The following is a 26504-nucleotide window of genomic DNA, read 5'->3' as shown; positions in this document are numbered from 1 at the left end:
CCTGTCTCGTGACTACAAAAGACTTCTTCCAAGATGACAACAACATGCAATCATCCGAGCCCAACACCAGGTGGCGATCTAATGCATAAGTGTAGTATCTGCAGCTCATATGCCTCAAACGCATTCTTCTTCTGGATCATCTTGGAGAACATGACACCACAATTCTTGCACCAGCTAAATTATTACTTGGGCCCCAAGCACCAAAGACAAATGTAGTGAATGTAAGAAATGGGATTGTTATTTGGGGAGGGTAACTATTAACTGCAAGGATTAATTACAAGTCTTGTCAAGGTGAACTCTCAAAGTCACTAAATTAACCAGAACTCTACCCCATGGTAGCTATGGTACAGAGTTGATATGCTTAACTTAGGGCTGTATGTAAAGTATTTATGCGAAACCAAAGCAGTAATAAAGTCTAAAGCAACACAAAAATCCCAATGCAAATTAGTAAAATTGAGCAAAATATAATAAAGAAAATAACAATCATCCAATAAGTGGCTTCCTCAATATAATTTTTAAAGTTTTAAGTAGGAATAGCAACAAGAAGAAGAAAGTGCCAATGATAGTCAAAAGTGCTCTAAGGCCCAATCCACCATTGAAGTACAATTCTAAATCCTCAAGAACCGTAGGGGAGCATTACGAGAGTCAGAGTGTGAAGACAGAGGCAAACAACAGGGTCCAGTCCAGGTCCAGGTCCACTGGTCAGCTCAGCAGTTGCAGGAAAGCCCCTTCTAGCTTGGTGTGTCCTCATAGCTTTATCATGTTAGCCTTATGATTCTCGGAGTCCACGTCTTTGTCTTGTTTACAAGAGGGAGAGCAGGTCCAGTCCTTTAGGGCTCTTCCCAGGTCAGAGACAGCAGGTTCCATCCTCTTCTGATCTTCCTTAGATCTAAGAGTGTTCTTAAGTGGGTGCCTCAAGGTGCCACATCTATGCCTGGAATGAGCTATTGGGTTAAAATGACCCCTTGGCATACCCTAACCAATGAGGTAAAGGTTTCTGGGGCCAAACCTTGGGCATTTTCAAGATGTTGAAAGTCTTCAGCTACCCTATTATAGTAATCCAAATGTCCTCTCACATCGAAAACTAAAATCCAGCTTGGGACAGCCACAGTATCCACAATAACCCCAGAGACTGAAGTCTAGTAGAACAAACCAGCAACCAGACAGTGGATACTCAATATTTGTTTCGGTATCTTGTTTCCTTTCCACTCAAATATGCCCCCACTGTTTACATGTAAAAAACAGCAACCCTATAAAGCAGGATTTGACACTGTAATGTCCAAAAGAGACCCACATTGATTTGTGACTGCCTGGCTGGGTTGGGGTTGGTGGTGAGGGGGGTGGGGTGGGGGGGGACAGAAGAAGTGTCCAGCCAGATGTCAGCTAACATTTGCCTGTCACAGTGGATGCCTCTTTTAAGTCAATCCAATTCCTGGACCCAACCTCACTAGTCATCCTGTCAAGGGAACAATACCAACTATTCACACCTACACCTTTGTACTCTGAGCAGTTTCCACGCCTATAAAAATGCTACTTACTGGCTGGCAGAAGTGGGAGAGCAAATGCAAATTTACTCTCCTGGAACTTCATGCAAGGCAAAGGTAACTCTCTAAAAGTTACTCTTCCCCAATATTTAATAAAACCCCAACCTCACCACTGTATTGGATTTTAATATCGATTAATATTGTCTGTTTAATTTTTTTTGGGCTATTCACATTCCTGAGATACATTATTGAGATTTGTAATATGTTTTCTAAATAAGACTGCTAGACCTACCACAGTAAAAATAGCTTTTTGGTGCTAGTCACTGTAAGGGCATGTTGACATTAAAGTTCTACATGTCCTTCTTTTAAATACTATGTACCGGGGGGTCGTGGCCAAGATGGCGGGCTGAACGGACGTGGTTTCCCTCGGCTCCCCGGCCCAAGCCCCAAAACAGCCTCTGCATAGATGTGGTGACCCCCGGACACCAGCGATTTTCCCCTCCTGAGGTGCGGGCAGGTGACCACTAGCGGCGAGACCGTCCTCCCGGCCCACACTTGCGGGAGTGGACGAAGCAGCCCGCGCTCCGGCCCGGGGCGGGAGACGGCCACTGGCGAGGCGGGCTCCGGAGACGGAGCGGCCCTGTGGGAAGCAGCGGAGCGGCCAGCAGTGGACCCGGGTCGGTAACGAGCCCTACGAGAGGTGGGCGGGCTCCATCGGCGGCCTGCGCCGCGCAATTTCCCTGCGGCGGCGGGAGGCAGCGGCCGCCCGACTTCCGGCCGGCGGGCTGCTCCAATCGAGGCCCCGGCTTCGGGCCTGAGTGGACTGCGACGAGGCCTCACCGGAAAATGCAGCAACGGCGCTTGTGAGGCCCAGCGGAGACGAGCACTGACCCTGAGGGAGTGGGGGTCTTCTGCGCGGCGCCTGGAGCCTTCATCACAGCGGGACCGGAGCTAGGCCGCGACCAGGAGTGCGGTCGCGCGCCCCTGGGGGAGGCGCGGCGCTGGTAATCGGAGGCGGCGGACCCGGAGCTGGAACGAGGCAGCAAGAGGCCCGGTATGGTGCGGCTGGGCCCCCGTCGCGGGTGCCGCACCTGTGTGCCGGACCAGTAGATTGGGGACTCTGTGAAGGGACCGGGCGGTAAAGAGCCGCTGCCAAGGCCACGGCTTCGGGCCTAGGCGGCTAGACGTCAGTTTGCAGAGCCGGGTGCGGGCCCTGGCACCCCAGCGAGCAAGAAACGGGCCTGAAAGGCAGAAGCCCCGATATTGGGTGCGGCGGCCGGGGTGCCCGGACCTTCGAAACTGTGGGTGGCCTGGAGCCCGGGCCTGCGGCGGCAGCGGGCCAGATGGGACGAGGAGAGGACGGCACCCTCAGGGGCGTGGGACGCGAGTTCCATCGCCTGCACGCCATCCGGCCACCCATGCAACTTTGGCAGAGAGACACTGTGCCCCATCGCTATTGAGGAAGACTCAGCGCTACTGGGAAACGTACCGGTGAGGCGCACCGCAGGGCCCCAAGGAAGCCCCGAGCTGAGGTGAGGAGTGGGCCGCATTTCTCGGTGGGCAAGGCGATCGAGCCCCCGGCGGGAGGTGAGAGGGGCACCTGCCAGAATCGGGCCGGGACAGTGGAGGCTGGTGGGGCCAGGCGAGAGCGGGCGGTGCGGGCAGGAGCCGGAGTGGAGGGGACCACAAGGCTGGTCTGAAGGCCACAGAGGTGCCGCCGGTGGAAGCAAGCCACTCACTGGCGGACGGGAGCAGGCGACCCTCTGGGCCCGAGAGAGGCATGGGCCCTACACCTGGGAGCAGCATGGCCAACTCGAACCGCAGAGCTAACCGCACCATCACGGACATGCTCAACAAACCCACGTCCAAGGGAGGGAAGGCTTAAACACCCCCCTCCACCCCGGCCAACCCAGAGGTGCAACACCAGGAAGAGCGCGAAGCGCCCATTACACGCACCTTCCTAGAATCGCTGTTCAACACCCTCAGAGACGATTTCCAGGCTCTCAAGCAGGATATTGCTGGGGAACAACGGGAACTCCATCGAGACTTGGATGGTTTGGGGGAGAGGGTGGCCGCGGTGGAGGAGGCCGGGCATGCTCGCAGCGAAGAGCTGGTGCACCTACAGCAGGAAGTCCTCCGTCTCCAGGAGCAGCAAGTGGGCCTACAGGCACACGCGGAGGACCTGGAGAACCGCTCTCGGAGAAATAATATACGGGTCAGAAATGTGCCACAGGGTGCTGAGGGGAACAGTGTCACTGGATACCTACAGGATCTTTTCCGGGAGGTGCTGGGGGAGTCGGAGAACTTCCCCATACGCATAGACCGTGCACACAGGGTGGGCCTGCCAAGACGTGCCCCGGCCCCACCACCGGACATACTGGCCTACCTACCTGATTTCCCTGTGAAGGAACGGATCCTCCAGGAGGCCCGGCGGAAGCAACCTCTGCAATTGAGAGGGGTTGGCATTGCGCTCTTTCAGGACCTGTCAGCCATCACGCTGCACAAGAGACGCGAATTCAAGGTAGTAACAACCTTCCTACGCGAGAAAGAGGTGCCATACTCCTGGGGCCACCCGTTTCGGATCATATTCAAATGGCAGGGGAAACTGCATCAGCTTCGCTCCCTCAGCGACACCTGCACCGTCCTAAATATTGACCTGCCAGATCCCAAAGACTCGGAGGATGGGTCGCCCCACGGCTCTCGAGACAGGCTGACGCAGCGTAACCAAGTCGGCTGGCAGGGGGTCAGAAGACGGCGCAGGCGTGGTGCGCGCCTGAAGCCAGATCCTGAGACGATCGCCCAGGAACAAGCAGCGGCCGTCCAAGAAGTGGTGCGGGATACCACTGTTGCCCCATGAACAGCATGATGGGGGTCGATCACCACACTTTGCTTTAATACTGGGGGGGGGGGGGGGGGGGGGGGGGGGGCGGGGGAGCCGAAGGGGAGCCACCACTGCCACGTTTCCCACAGAGACTCTTCTGCGGACCTGTATTGCCTACCAGGACCGGGACTATGGTTTGTTCTTTGGGGTTTCACATGGGGGTATGGTTGGGGGGAGGGAAGGGAAGGGCGGGTGGGAGTTGATGAGTTTTCCAGTTGGGGTTCGGGTGGGACAGTCTTTTGGAGGGGAGGGAGGGGGGATGAGGAGGGAGGGGCCTTCTTGTCCGCAGTCGCTGAGATGCACCACTGAATTTTTATTTCTCCCTTGCAGGCCACCGGCCCACCCTAAACATGAGCCTGCCCCTGCTCCGCGCCTAGGATGACACGTCCACTGACTGTTCTTTCCCTAAATGTCAGGGGGCTTAACAGCCCCAACAAGCGCAGGGCGATCCTCTCCTTCCTAGAGCACTCACAGGCTGACATCTGCCTCCTGCAGGAGACGCACCTGCTGTCCAAGGACCACCATAGGCTTCGGTCCCGCTCCTTCCCGGAGCAGCTTTTCTCATCCACGTCCAAAAAAGTTGCCGGGGTGGCCATTCTAGTGGCAAGGTCCTTTAGGGGACGGGTGCTACAGAAGGAGGCGGAAGTGAAGGGTAGGCTACTGGTCCACCGCTTCCTTGTAGCGGGGCAGACGCTACTAATAGGCTCCATGTACGCACCCAACGAGGGACAAGAGAAATACCTGCGCTCCGCGCTAGAGGCGGCCACAGCCAACATGCATCATCACCTGCTACTGGGGGGGGATTTAAACCTGGTGTTTCATAACGTCGCTGATCGCTCCAACCAGAGGTTTGGCCAGGTAGGGGCATTGTCAGCGGAGGGCCAAGCACACCTTGCAGACCTGGGATTGGTCGATCTGTGGAGACACTATCATCCCCACGCCACAGCCTACACTCACTACTCAGCAGCCCATAAGTCTTATGCGCGACTAGATTACTTTCTATGCTCCGCCCAACTAGCGACACGCGCGCAAGATGTTGAGATCCACCCGGCCTCGCTCTCTGATCACTCCCCGGTATCAGCATCCTTTCTGGTACCCGACACACCTAGCCCACAACGTCACTGGCGCTTGCAAGACGGCTTGCTGCAGAACCCCTCCTCGGTGGAGAAAATCAAGGCAGCCATCAGCCAATTCCTCACACACAACGCTAACGACGACACTACCAAAGCTACCCAATGGGCAACGCTTAAAGCTGTCCTTCGCGGCGAGTTTATTTCACTAGCCGCGGCTAACAATAGGGAGCGCGCGCAGAAAAGGGCCGACCTCACACGGCGCGTAATGGAGCTGGAACAATTGCACCAACGTACCGGGGCGGCCAGGGCCTGGCGCCAGCTCTGCACGGAGCGGAAGATGTTGGCTGCACTAGATCAGGATGTTTCGGAGTTCGCCGCTGTGCGCCTGAAACAATCCTACTATACCGGTGGTGACCGATGCGGGAAACTGTTGGCTTGCAAACTGCGGGAACAACGGCAGCAGCGGCACATCAACACCATCCAATCCACCCGTGGGGGTACAATCACCGACGACGCTGCCATTGCGGCAGCATTTGGGACCTTCTACGCCGACCTGTATGAGGCCGACAGGCTGGACTTACAGCGCGGCAGCGACTACATAGACGGGGCAACCCTTTCATCGCTGAACGAGGCGCAATCACAGTTCCTCGATAGGGCTGGAGGAAGTCATTTCAGTGATTTCCCGCCTCAAGCTGGGGAAATCCCCAGGCCCGGATGGCTACATAAGAAATTCTGTCAGCAAGTGGCCCCCCTGCTGCGGGATCTCTTCAACACCTTCGATCGGGCCGGGGCTATCCCTCCCGAACTGCTAGAGGCGGCAATTTCGGTGATACCCAAAGTAGGCAGAGACCCCAATCGCTGCGGCTCCTACAGGCCGATATCTCTATTGAACGTAGACCCTAAGCTGTATACGGGCATCATTGCAAGCCGGTTAGCGCCCTACATGCAGCAACTGGTCGAACCCGACCAGGCCGGCTTCATCCCCCAGCGGCAAACGAGTGATAACACCAGACGCGTCCTCCACCTTATCGAAGCAGGATCACGCACGAGACCAGGCTGTATGCTTCTCACCATAGACGCCGAGAAGGCGTTCGACCGGGTGCACTGGCCCTATCTAGAACAGACGCTCCAGAGATTCGGTTTTGGGGAGACTACCCGAAATCGGATTTTCAACTGCTACAGACAGCCTACCGCGACGGTCCGAATTAATGGTCATACTTCGCCGCGTTTCCCGATAGGCAGAGGGACCAGGCAGGGTTGCCCGCTCTCTCCTCTCTTATTTGCGCTGTACATGGAGCCACTAGCACAACGGGTCAGACACCACCACCGCATCAGAGGCATCCCCTTTGGGGGAGACACACACAAGATTAGCTTATATGCAGACGACATCCTGCTCTCCCTAATGGACCCTATGCAATCCCTGCGGGCGCTCCTCGTCGAGCTGCACTCCTTTGCACAGGCCTCAGGTTTTAAAATTAATATGGAAAAATCAGTAGCCCTGAACGTGTCCCTGCCCCCCGACGTGTTGGCGGATGCCAGAGCCGAGTTTGATCTGCAGTGGTCCAGCTCCACGGTGCCATATCTGGGGGTCTTACTAGCGCCGACGGTGCGAGGTACGGCGGAAGCCAATTACGCCAGGCTGAGCACACAAATCAGTGAGACACTGCGGAAAAGGAATCGCCTCACCCTTTCCTGGCTTGGACGTGTAGCGGCAGTCAAGATGACCCTCTTACCGCAGGTCCTCTACATCTTCCAGACCCTTCCTCTGCGCCCACCGACGGGATGGCTCCAGAAGACGCAAGCGGATCTGGCGCGCTATGTCTGGAACGGGCGTCGTCCCCGCTTTAAGCAGCGGATCGCAACTCTCCCTCCGGCCCATGGAGGCGTGGGCCTGCCAGACCTCACCCTGTACTTTCAAGCAGCGCAGCTACGCAGGCTGGTGGAATGGTACCAACTTGAGTCCAGCAAGCATCGGCTCATCCAAGACCAAGCAGTAGCTGGCCGACCCCTCCAAGGTGTACCCTTTTTACCGCGGCGTCACAGGCCACCTAACCTCTATGCATCATACATTACAAGTACGGTGATGAAAGTGTGGGACCAGGTGGCCGTCCGGAGAGAGCTCACCTCGTTTCCTTCCCCACTGACGCCAATATTCGGGAACCCCGACTTTACGCCTGGCCTTGATCCACAGCTTTTTAAGACATGGAGAACTACTCCCTGTAGGGAGGCGGGCCACATGTTCAATCTTGAGGGCGTCCTCTCCTTTCAGAAGGTGAAGGAGGAGTATGGGATACAAGAGGCTGACCGACTTCCCTACTTGCAGGTCTGACACTGGGTCCTACACCCCGCCATTAGGCCAGGAGCGCAGCGTTTCCTCACGCCGTACGAGAAATGGCTTCTCACGCGCACATCCGAGAAGAAATTACTCTCAGATTTATATCAACACTTGCTCCTCTCCAACATATACACCTATAACTTGGGGAAGGCTAGGTGGGAGGAAGACTTGGGGAGGCAACTCACGCGCAAAGAATGGGAAGGGGTATACCACAGGGCCAGGCACTCGGCCTACCACACCGGCCTCACAGAGACCCTGACTAAAGTAGCCACATATTGGTACCATACCCCAGCGCGAATCCACCGCTGGGATCCCCAAGCAAGCGATCGCTGTTGGAGGGGATGTGGGGAGCGGGGAACGCTTGAGCACCTGCTATGGGGTTGCGAGCGGCTGCGGCAATACTGGTCCACCATCCTAGATCTCGTAGACGCGCACTTAGACACCCAGCTCCCTAGGTTCCCTGCCCATATACTCCTTGGCTTACCAAATGCGCTGATGTATCCCCTGAAATCCATGAGAGGGAGGTTGATTGCCATCGCACTGGGGGCCGCAGTGCAGAACATTGTGGCCCGTTGGAGAGACCCACAGCCCCCCATACAACTCGGCTGGCTACATAGACTTTGGACAATTCTGGGGATGGAGAAACTATCCCTGACAGCGGCGGGGAGAAGCGAGGAGTTCGCAGAACTCTGGCGGCCATACTTGACTTTGCTCACCGGGGAATTCAGGGAGCTGAGTTGCCCCCGATACCTAAGATTGCTGCATCTCGCAGACACTCCACTCACTGAGCCCAAGACCAAGGCTCGCAAGCGTAAAGTTCAGATATAGAACTGCTCGGCGACTGCCCTGTTCACAAGCATGGGTCGGTACTTTTGCTATGAATAAAAAGATCCTTGTACTGGGGTGAATGTATGACATTGTTCTACATTCTGTCCATCAACTGTGTTTTTTGCAATTTTCACCCCGAGTGTGCTGGGGATGCTCAGACGTGAGTCCCAGGCTCTCCACACCACTGGAGTCAAGCTATCCAGGCTGATGAAGGCTGATAGCCAGAAACCGGTCCTTGGATGCTTGATTCCGGTCTGGGAAAGACATGGCTTGGTAGTTCGGACTGGACTGTTCCCATGAGGCACAGGGTCAGAGCTGATTTGAATATAGCCAGTGTCTAACCCAGGGTGGTGTGGAGTGCAAAAAAACAATGGATTTAGGCCCAGATCCTTGTACTGGGGTGAATGTATGACATTGTTCTACATTCTGTCCATCAACTGTGTTTTTTACAATTTTCACCCCGAGTGTGCTGGGGATGCTCAGACGTGAGTACCAGGCTCTCCACACCACTGGAGTCAAGCTATCCAGGCGGATGAAGGCTGATCGCCAGAAACCGGTCCTTGGATGCTTGATTCCGGTCTGGGAAAGACATGGCTTGGTAGTTCGGACTGGACTGTTCCCATGAGGCACAGGGTCAGAGCTGATTTGAATATAGCCAGTGTCTAACCCAGGGTGGTGTGGAGTGCAAAAAAACAATGGATTTAGGCCCAGATCCTTGTACTGGGGTGAATGTATGACATTGTTCTACATTCTGTCCATCAACTGTGTTTTTTACAATTTTCACCCCGAGTGTGCTGGGGATGCTCAGACGTGAGTACCAGGCTCTCCACACCACTGGAGTCAAGCTATCCAGGCTGATGAAGGCTGATCGCCAGAAACCGGTCCTTGGATGCTTGATTCCGGTCTGGGAAAGACATGGCTTGGTAGTTCGGACTGGACTGTTCCCATGAGGCACAGGGTCAGAGCTGATTTGAATATAGCCAGTGTCTAACCCAGGGTGGTGTGGAGTGCAAAAAAACAATGGATTTAGGCCCAGATCCTTGTACTGGGGTGAATGTATGACATTGTTCTACATTCTGTCCATCAACTGTGTTTTTTTAAAATATAATGGCAGCACATCAACTGGGTCTTCTCAACTGTCGTTCCCTCCCCAAGCATGCACTCGAAATCAATGAGTTGATCCAAGACCAAGGCTTGGATGCATTATTTCTTACAGAAACCTGGCTTTCTGACAGCACCGATGCGGACGCTGTATCCGCCCTTCCCCCAGGTTACCACATCCAAACCCTCCATAGACCAAAAGGAAGAGGAGGTGGGTTGGCCATAATCTACCGGGAACATCTTACCTGCAGAATTAGTGACGCCCAAATTGATAACTCCGAAAGCTGCCACTTCTCCCTTCAATCTTCCCCGACGCATTCCCTTTCGGGACTCCTGATCTATCGGCCCCCAGGTACTCTTGGGAAATTTCTCAATGCAGTCACCGAAACGGCTTCTCAACTAGCCGCCTCTGTTTCCAACTTTCTCATCGTGGGCGACTTGAACCTTCACTTTACAGATCCCACTGACCGGTCTGCCTCGGACCTACTAGTGGACCTTCTGTCACTTAATATCAGGTTGGTCAATAATGAACCCACCCACGATAAGGGACACCTATTAGATCCCGTCCTCACCAATGCCAATATCACCACCAGTCCACCTTTGCCACTGCCATGGACTGATCATCTTCTAGTCCCCTTTTCATGGGAGGCCCCTACTGTGACCACCCAGCCTGCGAAAATCAAAGTCACTGACAGACGATGGCATAAACTCATACCATCAGAATGGTCGGACATCCTCTCTAATACAACCCCAGTGCTTTCCTCCGACGCCATAACGGCCGATGAACAGTTTTGCTCCTGGATCACTTCCTCCCTGGACACACTTATCCCCAAAACCACCACCCTCAGACACAATAAACGTATACCCTCAGCCCCATGGTATACTCCAGAGCTTAAGTCGCTGCGGCAGGACTGCAAAAGAGCTGAGCGGTCATGGAGGAAGGAGAAATCAAACGCTAACAAGGACGCCTACTCCACCTCCTTATCAGCTTACAAATCTGTGATCGACAAGACAAAAAGTCGATTCTTTCAGGAACGAATCGAAAAAGCCGCCTGTTCGAGCAAAGAAACCTATACCATCCTGAAAGAACTCCTTAAGGTCCCTGACCCCACCCCTAGAAACCCCCCAGATCCAAAGGCAGACCAGGAAAAATGTAGTCAGCTAGCCAGCTTTTTCCAAGAAAAAATCCAAAAAATTCTTGACTCCATCCCCCCGACTAATCCGAGCGAGACCGACGATCCCCCTGACACTGCAATCGCCCCTCGCCTAGCCTCCTGGGGACAAATAACCAACGAAGAAGTAGAGAATACGCTCACATCGATCAAAAGCGGATCTCCTAGGGACCCCGCACCGCTACGGACCCTTAAGGAAGTCGCTCCCATTATCATCCCCCCCTCACCAAGCTGATTAACGCTTCTTTTCAACAGGGAGTTGTCCCCCCTAGTTGGAAAGCGGCAGTCGTTAAGGCGCTGCTAAAAAAACCCTCCTTGGACCCAGCTGAACAGGCCAACTACCGACCAATATCCCTCCTCCCCGGGACCAGCAAGGTTGCCGAGAAACTGGTGAATAAGAAACTCTCCCAGTTTCTTGAATCCAATAATCTGCTAAAAAACTCGCAGACAGGTTTCCGCCCAGGACAGGGCACCGACATCGCCCTCCTGGCTGCAGTGGAGGAGGCCAGAGCGCTCTTAGACGAGGGAGGATCAGTGGCAGTGATCCTCCTCGACCTGAGCGCGGCCTTCGACACCGTCAACCACCAACTTCTGGTCAAACGGCTCAAGAAGGTAGGAGTAGAAGGCACTGCTCTATCCTGGCTTTCCTCCTTTCTGGCCCAACGCTCCTTCCAGATCTGGGAAAACAACACCCGCTCCTCCGATACACCCCTCCAATGTGGGGTGCCTCAGGGCTCCTCCCTGAGCCCCACATTGTTTAACATCTATATGTCCCCATTGGAGGAGGTCGTCATCCCGTTCGGAGTGAGCATTGTCAGTTATGCGGATGACACACAACTAGTTGTCTCCCTTTCCCACCCTAGTCAACAGCCAGCGGACCTATTCAATTGCTTGACGCAGATCCAAGGGTGGATGAATAACTCAGCCCTAAAGCTGAATGGTTCTAAAACTGACATTCTCCTTCTGGGTCAGAAAGGACTCACCTTCCCTTTGAACATATGGCCACCCTGTCTGGGACCCCCCCCCCGCCCCTAAACAGGAAGTAAAAAGCCTGGGAGTATGGATTGAAACAGATCTTTCATTCACCACGCAGGCCAAAAAAGTAGCAGGCACCTGCTTCGGGCTACTCAAATCGATGAGAAAGATCCTGCCCCTCCTTCCACCCACATCGCAAAGACTTCTCATCCAAGGCCTCATACTGTCCAGGCTTGACTATAGCAATGCTATATACCTGGGTGCACCCGAAGCAACCCTAAACAAACTGCAGAAAATTCAAAATGCGGCCGCCCGGATCCTCACGCATACTCCTGCCAGAGCCTCAGCCAAACCTGCTCTGAAGCTCCTTCACTGGCTCCCAGTGAGGGAACGAGTAACATTCAAAGCCTTAAGCCTGGCCCATAGGCTACTGCAGAATCAGGGCCCCCCATTCTGAGGAAATTTATACAACCTTACAAAGCCCCTAGATCTCTTCGATCGGACAAGGAGTCCCTCATCACCGTGCCTAGATTCAAGAAAGCCCGCACGGGTGGAAGACGTTTCTCGATCCACACAGCGCGCCTATGGAACGCCCTCCCTCGAGACCTGCGGAAAGAATCAAACTACCTACGATTCAGGAAACGACTCAAAACTCACTTGTTCCCTTAAACTTTTAACTACCTCGATTTAAAAAAATCACTTTTGTTTAAAATTGCTACTGTTTAAAATCACTGTCCCCCTCTTTCCACCCCCGCCCCCACTGGTGTAGGGATCTTCAGCGCTGGGATACCTCAGGGTGACTACGCGCTCTACAAAATTTTTTAATAATAATAATAATAATAACATCCTCAGCAGTTAAAGATTTACATTTGTGAACATTAGTAAAATATTGAAACAAAGACAATTCTTGGCAACACGATGTAAATGAAAAAAAACACAAGCAATATAAAGAAATACCTTGCTATCCAAGTAGTTAACCTGAAATTTAGACACTTCAGAATACAAAAAAAGGCAAAACAGCAAACAATGTCTCCTTGACTGACAACACATTGGTATCATGAATCTTTACCTTTTGTATAGTTTGAGTACAAGTCTTCTTAAACAGGGCTTCTACATCCTTATATTCATTTGTTTGTGGTAATAATGGTACCAGATTTAGATTGTTGGCACCCACCGATTCCCAATGTGCAGGGATATCATTCTCTCCTAGGTAAAAAAAAAAAGACCAACAAAGCTGAAAAACATATGCTAAAACAATTCTTATTTTTACTCATAAAACCTTAGTAAATTCAAGTGAAGTTCATATTTGTTAAACATAAATATCCTCTCCATCACAACGCTTTTGGACAGGAACTACATACATAGATTACCATAGCCTTGAGAGGTGCAATACCGGACAGTCGTCTCGGAATTTCGAGATTTCCCACCCTGGGATTTTTGCATGGGGTCTAACTGTTATACCCCTACACTTTATTTGGATCCCCAGCTTTCAAAATTTGAGGTGAGTCTGGCTGGGTCATAGCTCTACATGTCCTGAATTAATGGACTGGTGAAATGGCTTAAGAGCTGTTGGTTGCTGTGGATTTTAATAGACTGGAGACTTACCTCTAAGAGAGTGAATGAGGAAGTCACATTATTGGTTGTGACATCGTTTCTTGTCATATGTTGCCCTAAAAAAGTTCATTATTTGGACGAAAACCGTTGGCAAAAATTAAAAGATTTTTTGCCTTTGGTCTATCGATTATGGTTTATGAATGTCATTTGGTGCACCGTATAGTATATGTTAGCATAACACGTAAGTTTGTTAGCATACACACAAGCTGTAAACTTTGTTATGCATTGCTCTGTCAGAGTAGCAATACCTGGGCTATGAAGTTATCGCTCTGAGGGATAGTGACCCACCACCCTCAGATGAGACTGTAGGTTTTTGGGGGGTTGGGGGAGGGAGAGTGAGGGGTTGGCTTGTGCTCCTGGGTCACCTCCCACTACATATTCTGTAAGCTGCACTGAACTGGGCTGACACGGATAAGCATGCTGCGCTGACAAACGAGTCTTACAGAGCCACACTCAATGATGCACCGGTTCTCCCTCTCAGGTTAGAGAGCATAGCTTCAGTAAGGCAGGTTTGGCAGGGTGGCATGCAGCCAGGTAATTATTTCATATTGGCAGAGGGTGCAAGAGGTTTCAGCTGAAGGTAAGCGGGATGGTTGTCAACTCACTAGTTATTTATTTTTTGTGGGGGATTAAGAAGGGGAGAATCTTGTAGAGTTGCAGGATGCGAGTATTTTTTGGGATGGGGAGCCTAAGTGAAGGGTTTGCCTGAGATCGGTGAGGGCCATGGTTCCAGGTACTTTTAAGGACGGTGACATGTTGTGTACGGCTCTTCTGTGACTCCTCTACACCTGTGCTGTTTATTTAAGCATTGAGAGCGTATTGTTATTTCGTGACTTGGGCGGCATACACAACATGAAAGTGTGCATTGGTAGTTGCCAGTAACAGAGTTTTCCACCTTGTGGGTCCAAGTGACATTATAGACAACTCAAACCTTGTTCTCATTTTCTATCTGATGCCTCTTAGGGAATTTTGGTAGTATGCAAAATGTTTTGCCAGTAAAGCAGCCATTGTTAAATATATTATATACTATCTTCCTCATGGTCTGAGATGCTTGTTACGAAGTTCATACTCAATACTTCTCTTTGACGGAAATCCAGAAACAATAGTGGCTTCACCGCCATTAGAAATAAAATGGCATTGTCACAACTTTTTTCTTCACAACTCTTCATGTCTTGCTCGGGCAACAGAGATCCCAGGGACCCTCCTTAAGGATCTCCGCGTCTCTGGTTACTGCCACATCATTCATCATCATCAGCATTTGTTGAGCGCCTGGTTAAACCATCGGTGTGTCCCCGCGCCGATTAGAAACTCAGAAATGACAGAAGATAGGCAGGAGAGCCCTACTGTCATGCTTCAAGGTCTATTCTGGTATATAGGTGGGAGAAAAAACACGTTTTCAACCTTTTCCTAAAGGCAGCTTCACATGGCTCTTTCGTCAAATCCATTGGTAATGAATTCCAATGTTTTGCTGCCAGGTATTTGAAAGAGCAGCCACCTAGCCTGGCCTTCCTAAATGTGGGTACTATTACCAATGACTTTCCTTCAGATCCTAGGCTTCTATTGGCGGTACAGGGTGTAATCATGTCTTGTAGATAATTTGGGCCTTTATTTGCTAAGGTATGATGGCAGAAGCACAGGCAATCAATGCAATTTGGCCAGGGCCTTTGTGCTGGACGATCTTTTAGGTAGATTCAGCACTAGCTGGGCAGCGGCGTTTTGGACTGATTGCAGCTTCATCAGCCTTTATTTGCTACACCTAGGTATAGAACACTGCCGTAGTCAATCTGAGAGGTGACCACTGCACGTATTATACTTTTTCTGGCTTGAACCAGTAGTAGGTCAATGGCTTTCGGTAGGGTTTTCAGCGTTCTGAAACGTTTGCCTGTTATTTTTCGGATTTGATTTTCATATGTCAGGTTGGGGTCAAGCCATACTCCAAGGTTCTTGACTTCGATTTTAGGGGTTGGGAGCTGGCCAAGTGCTTCTGGCCACCAAGCTGATGTCCAGATAGAAGGTGCTCTTGCCATTACCATCACTTCTGTCTTACTGCCATTAAGTTTTAAGGAGTGGTCTGCCATCCATGCTGTTACTTCCCCCATACATTGGGAAAATTGATGTGCAATATGTTCTGGGTTTTGCGATAGTGTGACGATGAATTGAGTATCGTCAGCGTAAGATACAATGGACACTTTGTGGCCTTCCACTATATTAGCAAGGGGTCCCATATATAGGTTGAACAATGTGGGGCTCAGTATTGATCCCTGGGGAACTCATTGTAATAGGGGAGATCTCTTGGACGTGAAACTTCTTTCCACCAGGAAGGATTTCATCCAGCTCAGAGCCATACCCCTGATACCAGAAGATTCTAATCTCTGTAGGAGAAGGCCATGGGAGACTGTATCAAATGCTGCACTGAGGTCCAACAGGATCAGTGCAGCTGTGTGTCCTTCGTCCGCCCGTTGTCTTAGAGTCTCTGTGGCCAGGAGCAAGGCGGTTTCAGTGGAGTGTGTGGCACCAAAACCTGACTGTGAGCAGTGCAGTAGGTCATTACTATTGCTGTGTTTTGTGAGCGGAGTGTTAACTATTTTTTCTGCGATTTTAGCAAAGAAAGGTAGGAGCGAGATGGGACGTAGATTATCTAGTACCTCATAATCTATTTGGGTTTTTTTCCTTAATGGGCGGACCATAGCTTGCTTCCATTCATAGCGAACTTCCCCCGATTGGACGGAGCGGGAGATAAGTTCTGATATGAAAGGTACAATACATTTTGCTCCTTGTAATAGGATTTCGGGACAGGGTTGGGTCCCTAGGTGAACCTGATTTGATTCCATTTCCTTATTACATCTGACTATGGTATTATAAATTCCTCTAGGGTTGCAACTTTGACTACTGTGGCTGTAGTGTCTTTGGAGCTAGTGGCCTGGCGTGCTTCTTTAGGGAAATATCATAGATTTTTGTCACTTTCTCTGCAAAGAAGAAGGCAATTCTATTGCAGGATTCCTCTGATGTGGAGGGGGGGTTCTGTTAGTCTATCTAGTGATTGTAGGGATTTTAATATGACAAACATCTCTTTTGAGGAGTTTTTGGCCATTACAATCTTCCCAGTGTAGAACTCACAACGAGTTTTCTTTATCAGAGCATAGTATGTTTTTTGTTGCTTATTTTCTCCTTTAATGTTTGCGCAGTAGTTCTTAAGCCACCTGCGTTCCAACTGTTTGCACTTTTGTTTGTCTTTATTAAGGTGTCATTGAACCATGGAGCTGAGATGCTCTCCCTTCTTGTATTTTTGGTCGTCCAGGGTGCTATTTTATTCAGCGCTTTGGTTATCCATGATCCCACTTGTCTGTTGGTTAGGGTAATATACTTGTCCAGCTCCGGCTAATTTTTTCGTAGCGCCTGAGTAAACGAGTCAGGATTAAACTTCTCCCACTTCCTACGGGTTACAGACTTTTTAGGTAAGCGGATTCTTGGGTTTGTGTGTGGGATCTGAAACGGGATTATGTGGTGATCGGACCATGGGATTGGCCAAGATGCTCCCACTTCCATGTCAGTTATGTTAGTGAAAATAGGATCTAAAATGTGTCCTGTTTGATGTGTAGGTGTGTGAACTTTTTGGGCAAGGTTGAAGATCATGAGGTCTTTACACACAGTTTGTGCCTCTGGTCTAGTAGTTTAATCAAAGTGTAAATTAAGGTCCCCTAGAATGAGGAGTTTGCTGTGACGTATGGCTGTGTGTATGATTTTATCACCTAAGCTGGTTATGAATGGTGTTTCTGGCCCTGGAGGACGGTAAATCAGGAAAGCAGCTATGGTATTGTTACCTGCTATTGAAAGCGTGAAAAAATCCCCTAACATTTATCAAGGTCTGATTCTTTAATGTCGCATTTTAACGTTGATTTATAGAGTAAAGCAACCCCCCCACCCCCTTTTGTCCAACCCGGTCCAGTTTTGCTATGCCTTAGCCTTCCGGTAAGGTATCTAGGATATCAGGGGTAGGCAGGCTGTCATTAAGCCAGCTTTCAGTCAAAAACATGGCGTCTGTTTTTTTTCCTCCAGTACATCGTGAATTTCATGTTTATGTTTAGTTAGGGATCTACAGTTCAGCAGGGGGAAGGATAGTCCTTCTCTCTGTTGAGTATTCATTATTGTTGAGGTTAAGTCCTTGCTGCAATTGCGGCAGGAGAGTTCTTCCTCGTCTCCGTGTATGTTGTGTTTGGGAAACAGCCATTACAAGGCGGCTGTTACTTCGCAGTCCGTTACGTCGCATGCGTTACAACGCATGCGACGTAACCACGCGTACACTTTACGACGCGGGCCATTACATCGCATGCACATTTAAAACGCATGTGATGTAATGGCATCGGAGCACAGACAGCAACGCAGGAACCGGGAGCAGAGACTCGGCGACACTGGGAACGGGAACAGACCACGAGGAAGGAGAGAAGTAAGTGGGATTAGGGTTTAGTGTAGTCTCAGGTGGTAGTAGTGTAGGCGCTAGGGCTCAGGGTAGTGTCAGGGGGTTGTAGTGTATGCTAGTGTTTTAGAGTTTAGGGCTTAGGGTAGTGTAAGGGGGTTGTAGTGTATGCTAGTGTTCAAGACTTTAGGGCTTAGGGTAGTGTAAGAGGGTTGTAGTGTATGCTAGTGTTTAAGACTTTAGGGCTTAGGGTAGTGTAAGGGGGTTGTAGTGTATGCTAGTGTTTAAGACTTTAGGGCTTAGGGTAGTGTAAGGGGGTTGTAGTGTATGCTAGTGTTTAATACTTTAGGGCTTTGGGTAGTGTAAGGGGGTTGTAGTGTATGCTAGTGTTTAATACTTTAGGGCTTAGGGTAGTGTAAGAGGGTTGTAGTGTATGCTAGTGTTTAATACTTTAGGGCTTAGGGTAGTGTAAGGGGGTTGTAGTGTATGCTAGTGTTTTGGACTTTAGGGCTTAGGGTAGTGTAAGGGTGTTGTAGTGTATGCTAGTGTTTTAGAATTTAGGGTTTAGTGTAGTGTCAGGGGGTTGTAGTGTATGGTATTGGTTTAGGCTTTAGGGTTGTGTAAGCAGGTCCGGGACAGACTGTACGTAGGGGTAGAGGCCTGTTTTGAGTACTGTTTTGGGTTCGTTTTAAATTATGTACTGTAGAGTATTACTGTGGACTGTATGTTTGTAGGGTAGTGTGTTAGTGTTTGGGGGATATTTTGCGATTTAAATACATGCGGGAAAGTTGAGGACGATGTAAAGGCATATAGCATGCATTTCAAAGGAAATGCGAACTAATGCCATGCGTTGAAAAAACATGCGTTGTGACGGTACATGCAAACTAAAAACCGCGTTGTAAAAGCACGCGTTGTTTTAGTTTGCGATGTATCGTCATACATCCGTTGTGTTTACATGCCTCCATAAAGGGTGGCATCAGGCTCTTTAGCTCATTCGCTGTTTATTTAACATCGTGATGGGTTAACCCACAGCCAGGGGTCCTGGCCCCTGGACCCAGTAGGGCACGGATGGGCTTGCCTTAGGCGCATCTTCGGCGTGCCCGCTGGCACAACAAAGTTAAGTAGGGTGTTGCTCGGTGAAACTCCTCCTCCACTCCATCCCCTCCTCTTTGAAAACCAGGAGTGGATAATTGCACTCTGCTTTGCCACACCCTCCAAATAATCGGCACACAGCCGCGCTGGACCAAGGCGGGAGAGCAGGTAAGAATGAGGATTGTTTAAAAGCGATTAAAAGCGCAACAGAATTTCCAATGCCAGACTCTGTAATTGGATTTCTGGCCAGAATTTTTGAGAGACTTCTCAATTGAAGCTAGGGAATTATTCCAGGTAGAGTCTGAAAATGAAATCAGAGCATACTGTTGTAATTAAAACCCAAAACGTGATGAGTAACAGGAAAAAGGTGTATAAAATTTAGCAGATCCAACAATCTCCTCCACAATGGTTGTTAATCAAGGAGTTATTCATGACCAAGTGAGGTGGCAACTTCTCATTTGGGAAATATGGACAGCCATTAATACATTCTGATGGCAATCCTAGAAGAAATGCATATTTGCTAATGACTATGGATATATAGTGATTAAGGGCATACACTTAAACTGAAAGTAGATTTATAATAAAAGCGGCTTTTGATATATGAAAAATGGGAATGGTTTACATTATGTCAGTCGTAGAAGGGAGCTTTCAGATCAGGTACTCCAGGTATGCTCCTGGAACATCAAAGGATTGGCAAACAAGCTTGGAGACCCGAAAACAGTACATTACCTCGGTCTTCTAAAACTGTCCTACGACAAGACATTTTGTCATAGAAGGCTCACCATCTAGAAGGCTACACAAATTACTTCATGCCAGCAATCAAACGACGAAAAAACGAGCAGAGTATGGGCCCGATTCACAGAACTAACTTAAGACAAATTCCTAAACTTACTACCATTTACTCATTTTGGTATTCACCGAAGGCACTTACTCATTTTGGTATTCACCGAAGGCACTTACATATCAATGAGTGAGTGCCTTCTGTGAATACCAAAATGGCAGTAAGTTTAGGATTTTGTCTTAAGTATGTTCTGTGAATCGGGCTCTATGGGTGGTCTTGCCATTTACGTATCAATCACAGTGAAATTGACTCATGGGAACAAGACAGTGATGATGCAAGGCTAAAAGTAGCAGGACTATCACTCAAAACTTCCAACCAAACCAAGAGAATTACACTGGCAAAAGTTTATATCCACCCAAACGCTAGGTCAAGGACAAAAGTCTCTAAACAGCTGATTAACATCGCCATAGGCCTCAGGTAGGAGAAGTCCAGCAATGACCTTATGATATCATGCAACTTCAATATGTGGCTAATGAGCGCACTACCTGAAAATGAGATTACAGAGACACAAGTTAGCCACTGGATGACTCCGTCTCAAGTTCCCCCAGGTGGCACAAAGAAGACAAGAGAGGGTAGGGCGCTCCTTACAAGGCAATTTTGAACACCTTGGCCTTTGGGCTTTAAACGGTCATATACTCCCAGGTGAACCACCTGGCCTCTCATGATTATCAAGTTCTGGTTCTTCTTTAACCCCTTGCCCGCGGCCGGAATTCCGCTCCTGTGCTGGACATTCCGATCGCGGGCGTGGTCATGAAGGCCCCCAGCCGTCATCAGCACACGAGCACTGTGTGCCATGGCGGCTGGGGGCCGTCATCAGCATGGAAGGGGTTAATTGATTACATCTTGCAGTCTCCCCCTGCTGAACACCATCTCCTCCTTTGGCTTTAGAGAAAAAAAGGATATTGATCACCGACCACAAGTGAAAACCTTCAATATTGGTCTGTATAATTATGACTCCCCAGCATATCAAAGGATCTAAGTGCATATTTATTTTTATTTATTTATTTTAAAGGTTTTATATAGCGCTGGCTAGACCCTGAGGCATCAGAGCGCTTTACATGAGTATCAGACCATAGTTGCAGGTTACATCGTTACAAAGGTTACACAGTTATTAGAGCATGGCACATAGTTACATGTAAGGTCGAGAAAAACAAGAAGGACATATACGTAAAGGAAAAAGCAGGCAAGGAAAGAGATTCAGGGTAGGGGGTAGGAGCAGGGGAAGTAGACAGAGAATGGAGATGGGGGAGGGGAGGGGAGGGTGAGAGACACAGCATGAAAAGAGGAGGGGGAGGGAAGGGTGACGGGACACAAACCGGAAGACGAGTCAAAGCTGCGTCCAAAGTCCAGTCAACTGTGGTCCCAGGGAAAGTTGTATCATTTCCCCATCTCTGTTGTGAGAGGCTCCCTATACACAGTGGACTCTCTCAGAGTGGTCTCTGAGACTCCAAGGTCTACATACTGGATCCTTCCCCAAAAAGGGGAGAGGGAGTGCTTTGGCAAGGGGTCCCATACCATACCTCAACTGTGAGTGGCTCCCTTGGCACTGTGGACTCTCTTAGCGGGTTCGCTGAGTTTCCAGAGTATAAATATTGGATCTTTCCCCAACAAGGGGAGAAGGAGTGCTTTGTAACAGGGCACAAAAGGGGGGGCTAGGTGGTGTAGCAAGCAAGGGGAGAGATTCAGGAGAGAGGGGATGGGAGCAAAGGAAGTAGACAAAGGAAGAGAGAGTACTAAATGGGAACACGCAGCATCAGTTTGGGGGACAGACTGTTTTCTCTCTGTGGACTGAGTTTGCCCCATCTCTAAGGTAAAAGCCTAGCAAGGGCCATTCTAGGACATGAAGCACACAGTTAGTAATTCGAACTCTTTTTTTTACGATTCACAGAAGTTTATAGTACACTGCATATCAGCAATCCAGATGTTATCATAGTAAGTTCTTGGGTGCAGAGGATGATGTGCAGTTCGCCATGTTGTTTTCCCCTGTTGTCGGCACCTGTGAGTCTTTGGCGGCTTCGATGGAAAAGTAGGAGGAAACTATTCTGCTGATTTTTTAGCAGCATAGACGAGACCTATAGCAGTACCAGTCTCTCTGGTGTCCAGCGTCTCCCCGAATTCAGTGGTGTAGGGACCTAGCAGCCTCACCTCTTTTCCTCCTACCGGGTGATTCTTTTAGTGGGGTGGAGTCATTCTGGGGCCTGTCTTAGCATCCATCCTCCTGTTGTGCAGTATGTCTCTTCTCCCTTGGTGCCACAGTGCTCAGTTGCCCCTCACCTCTTCACGATGGGTCTGCCATTAGTCCTGGGGGTCAACCTGCTGTGCTGTCGGTGTTCCCTGCTATTTCCCTGGTAGGGGTGGTTGAGTAGGTGCCCAAAAGGATGATTGGTATTTTTGTTGCCCCTATTGATGCCAAGGAGTCACTGTGTAAATTGTTGCTTGCTCCTTTATCTATGGAGCGTCTCAACCGGGCGCCATCTTTAAGTAAGGCACCCAGCTTTTAACGCCTCATAGCACCAGGCCAATGGGTCCCAAACGGTCCTCTAGACCCAGAGGGGCTCTGCCGCCTCACAGCACCCGGCCAATGGGTCCCAAACGGTCCTCTAGACCCAGAGGGGCTCCGTGTACTCACTCCCAGCACTGGGTGAACTCCCGCCGATGCACCGCTCCAGGTTGCTCAAGCCGGTAAGCCCCTTGCATCCAAAATGGCAGGCGCTGTTTGCAGTTACCGGATCAAAGTCTCGGTAAGGCTGCTCTCGGCAGTACATACCCTCTCAACCCTGGCCTCAGAATGCAAACAACTATTGGCATCCACCCATAATGTCTTGTTGGGAAGGTTTACTGGAAAATTTGCAAGTCAGCATGCTCTGCCCGTCCTAGCCAACAAAAATAATCCAATACACAAGACTAGCTCCTCCCACAAGGAAGGGGAATAAATCACCTGATAAAGAGGGTGAAAAGGAGGATTAACCAGCCCTGGAGAACCCTTAAAAGGTAGCCAATGGACCCAATATTACTATGTAAACTAAGGGAGGCAAGAAGAAGTCTAAAGGTGGAGAAAAGGAATAATCGAAGGGAGAGATGCAACTCCTTCTGGTCAAAATTTCTGTATGAAATCAGGTCAAACAACTCCATGAACATTGGTGGACTGTAAATGGAGTGGGCAGAAATCTCCCAAATGTGGCCTCCTAAAACAACCCAGAACCAATCTGGTACCACTTCCTGCATGACCACTTCAGTCTGTCGGGCACAGCCGTACCAGTGCTATGCGCAAGAAGATGCGAAAACAACAATTGATGGACAGAATGCAGAACAATGTCATACATTCACCCCAGTACAGAGATCTGGGCCCAAATCCATCATTTTTTTTGCTCCCCATGCCATTCCAGTTTGAACCCAGCAATATGCAAATCAGTCTTGACCCTGTTCCCAATGGGAACAGTCCAGCCTGAACTGCCAGGCCAGGTCCTCCCTGGACTGGAGAAAAGCATCCTAGGACCAGTTTCGGGTTTCACCCCTCATCAGCCATGATAGCTGGACTCAAGTGGCATGAAGAGCACAGGAACCACGTCTGGGCATACCCGTCCCACTCGGGGTGACAAATGCAAAAACAACAATTGATGAGCAGAATGCAGAACAATGTCATACATTCACCCCAGTACAGAGATATCGGCCTAAATACATCGTTGTTTTGCTCCCCATGCCATTCCAGTTTGAACCCAGCCATCTGCAAATAAGTCTTGACCCTGCGCCCAATCGGAACAGTCCAGCCCGAACTGCCAGGCCAGGCCCTCCCTGGACCGGAAACAAGCATCCTAGGACCGGTTTTAGGGGTTTCACCCCTCATCAGCCAGGATAGCTTGACTCCGGTGGCATGAAGAGCACTGGATTCAAGCTAGCCTGGCTGATGATGGCTGTTAACCCAAAACCGGTCCCAGGATGCATGTTTCCGGTCCAGGGAAGACATGGCTTGGCAGTTCGGGATGGACTCTTCCCATTAGGCACAGGGTCAAGACTGATTTGCATATAGCTGTTTCTGAACTGGGGTGGTGAAGTGAGCTAAAGAACGATGATGGATTCAACCCAGATCTGTGACATGGGGTGAGTGTCTGAAAAGTTTCAGCGCTCTTTCATCATCTCCTTGTGTTTGCTTTTTTCGCCCTAAGTTGGCAGGGTATGCCCAGACATGGGTCCCTTGCTCACTTTGTCACTGGATTTAGGGTAGCCTGGATGATGAGGGCTGTTAGCCTGAAACTGGTTCCAGGATGCTTGTTTCTGGTCCAGGGAAGACATGGCTTGGCAGTTCAGGCTGGACTGTTCCCATGAGGCACAGGGTCAAGACTGATTTGCATATAGCTGTGTCTGAACTGGGGTGGCGAAGTGAGCTAAAGAACGATGATGGATTCAACCCAGATATGTGACTGGGGATGAGTGTCTGAAAAGTTTTAGCGCTCCGTCCATCATCTCCTTGGGTATGCACAAGAAGATGGCATGGAGGCTTTCAAATTCCTGCCACCTCATTCCAGGAGCAGTGATCATGAAACATCCTGGTGCTCTTTCACGCTAGCCTAGTTCAGAAAAATTGCAAAGGGCAGCATAGAGGGGGCACCTGGGACAGGAAGAATCCCACCTGCCATTTAGAAGTCAGATTTAACATTCTGGGTTGCACAATTAATTCAGCTTTTTTTTACCATCTTGCAGTTGAACCGTATTCCACTTTCATGGCGTGACTCGATACTCGCACCGATCTTCAAGGGCAGAGACAAAGGGGTCCCTGGGAACTATAGTTTGGTAGCTCTAATTGACAATGGTGCCAAATATTTAGCAGAGGTACTACTAGAAGAGCTACAGATTTGAGCAGAGGCCAATAACATAATTCTACCATGCTTGGTTCACTAAGCATACGGGGACCTCTGTGAACATCATGGCATTCTCCTTAGTATCTGACAACGCAAAATCCAACAGCCAACCAATTTACCTGGGTTTTATTGACTAAATGTCTACATTCGATAGGGTTGACAGGGGGAAGCTTTGGCAGAAACTGGCCCTCCTTAACATCCAGTGTGGCTTGGTAAGAGCCCTTGAAGGAAAGAATCAAGAAACATGGGTCAGAATAAAAATCCAAGACGGGTCTTGCTTCTCCAGGCCAATTAAAACCATGCAAGGTCTTAAGCAGGGCTGCATCCTTGCACTAACATTATTTAACCTGTTATCAGATCTGACTCCACTCTAAACTCAGTCAATTCCCATCAGCCCTAACTGGGGGGCTTTTTGCTCTCAAAACTTGCTGTACGTGGACAATCTAGTCCTGATTAGCAGAGCCAAGCTCGCCCTGCAGCGCCTTCATGAAGGTACCGTAGCTATTTCAACTAGGATGTCCTGACAATCAACAAAAAGAAAACTAAGATACTTGTGGTTCAACGAACTAGATCACAAAAACCAATAGGTTTTTGGACCAAGAAAAGTTAGGGTCAACTAAGAGTTTTAAGTACCTTGGAGTCCACTTTAATAATAATGGGAGTTATAGACATAAATTAAACTAAATCAGGAAGGGCATAGCTTATGCCGATCCTCCAGGTAGGCAAGCAAAAAACCTCCTGACCATAGCTTATGCTAGCGAGGCTCTTCACGGGAGGGAGAGTGCAATACTGGATAAAATTCTTCAAGATTCATAGAACAATTTTTCAGCTGCCCTCCCATTAATCTCCAGCCCAGATAAGGCTGGATTTTGGCACTGCTAAGCAGACAGTGGCACGGAAGGCGGCCTGTACGATATCTTGTCACAAACTCATGTCAGCAAAAGAAGATTCACTGGGTCATCACCTGGACGCTACGCTGCCACGGCCTGCCTTCTTCTCTGGAGACAGCATCTGAATTGCTGCAACGCCTCGCCAGACCCGCTTTGCGGGTCTCGCAGCGCGGTGTTGACCGCTGAATCTACAGTCTTAAAGGGGTAGTATCTCAGGAAACCGGCAGGGCTGCGAGCGCTTGCAGGGACTCCGAGGACCAGGAGTCCCTGCGTGCCCCATTGACACCAGCTGGGCTGCTCTCCCTGCCGGCCCCGCCCGCCCGCCAACAGTGTTAAAAGGCTGCTTGCCTAGTGAGTGAGTGGGTTCCTCACCTGGACGCTACGCTGCCACGGTCCGCCTTCTTCTCTGGAGACAGCATCTGAATTGCTGCAACGCCTCGCCAGACCCGCTTCGCGGGTCTCGCAGCGCGGTGTTGACCGCTGAATCTACAGTCTTAAAGGGGCAGTATCTCAGGAAACCGGCAGGGCTGCGAGCGCTTGCAGGGACTCCGAGGACCAGGAGTCCCTGCGTGCCCCATTGACACCAGCTGGGCTGCTCTCCCTGCCGGCCCCGCCCGCCCGCCAACAGTGTTAAAAGGCTGCTTGCCTAGTGAGTGAGTGGGTTCCTCACCTGGACGCTACGCTGCCACGGCCCGCCTTCTTCTCTGGAGACAGCATCTGAATTGCTGCAACGCCTCGCCAGACCCGCTTCGCGGGTCTCGCAGCGCGGTGTTGACCGCTGAATCTACAGTCTTAAAGGGGCAGTATCTCAGGAAACCGGCAGGGCTGCGAGCGCTTGCAGGGACTCCGAGGACCAGGAGTCCCTGCGTGCCCCATTGACACCAGCTGGGCTGCTCTCCCTGCCGGCCCCGCCCGCCCGCCAACAGTGTTAAAAGGTTGCTTGCCTAG

At 50.2% G+C, this 26504-nt stretch overlaps 1 protein-coding gene across 1 annotated transcript in view; it reads right to left on the bottom strand.

Moving 5' to 3' along the window:
• LOC147732882 (protein mono-ADP-ribosyltransferase PARP14-like) overlaps positions 1-26504 on the bottom strand; it is a 1251483-nt gene that overhangs the window by 160268 nt on the left and 1064711 nt on the right. The window contains exon 16 of the mRNA XM_086957427.1: positions 12919-13055. Within this exon, the coding sequence (XP_086813553.1) occupies positions 12919-13055 (137 nt within the window). The remainder of the gene's footprint in view (positions 1-12918; positions 13056-26504) is intronic.

The sequence above is a fragment of the Lissotriton vulgaris genome, chromosome 2_1 (genome assembly GCF_964263255.1).
Source record: "Lissotriton vulgaris chromosome 2_1, aLisVul1.2, whole genome shotgun sequence".
Classification (NCBI taxonomy): domain Eukaryota; kingdom Metazoa; phylum Chordata; class Amphibia; order Caudata; family Salamandridae; genus Lissotriton; species Lissotriton vulgaris.
Note: the sequence above shows the minus strand (reverse complement) of the source record. Positions and strands in the feature narration are given on the sequence as shown.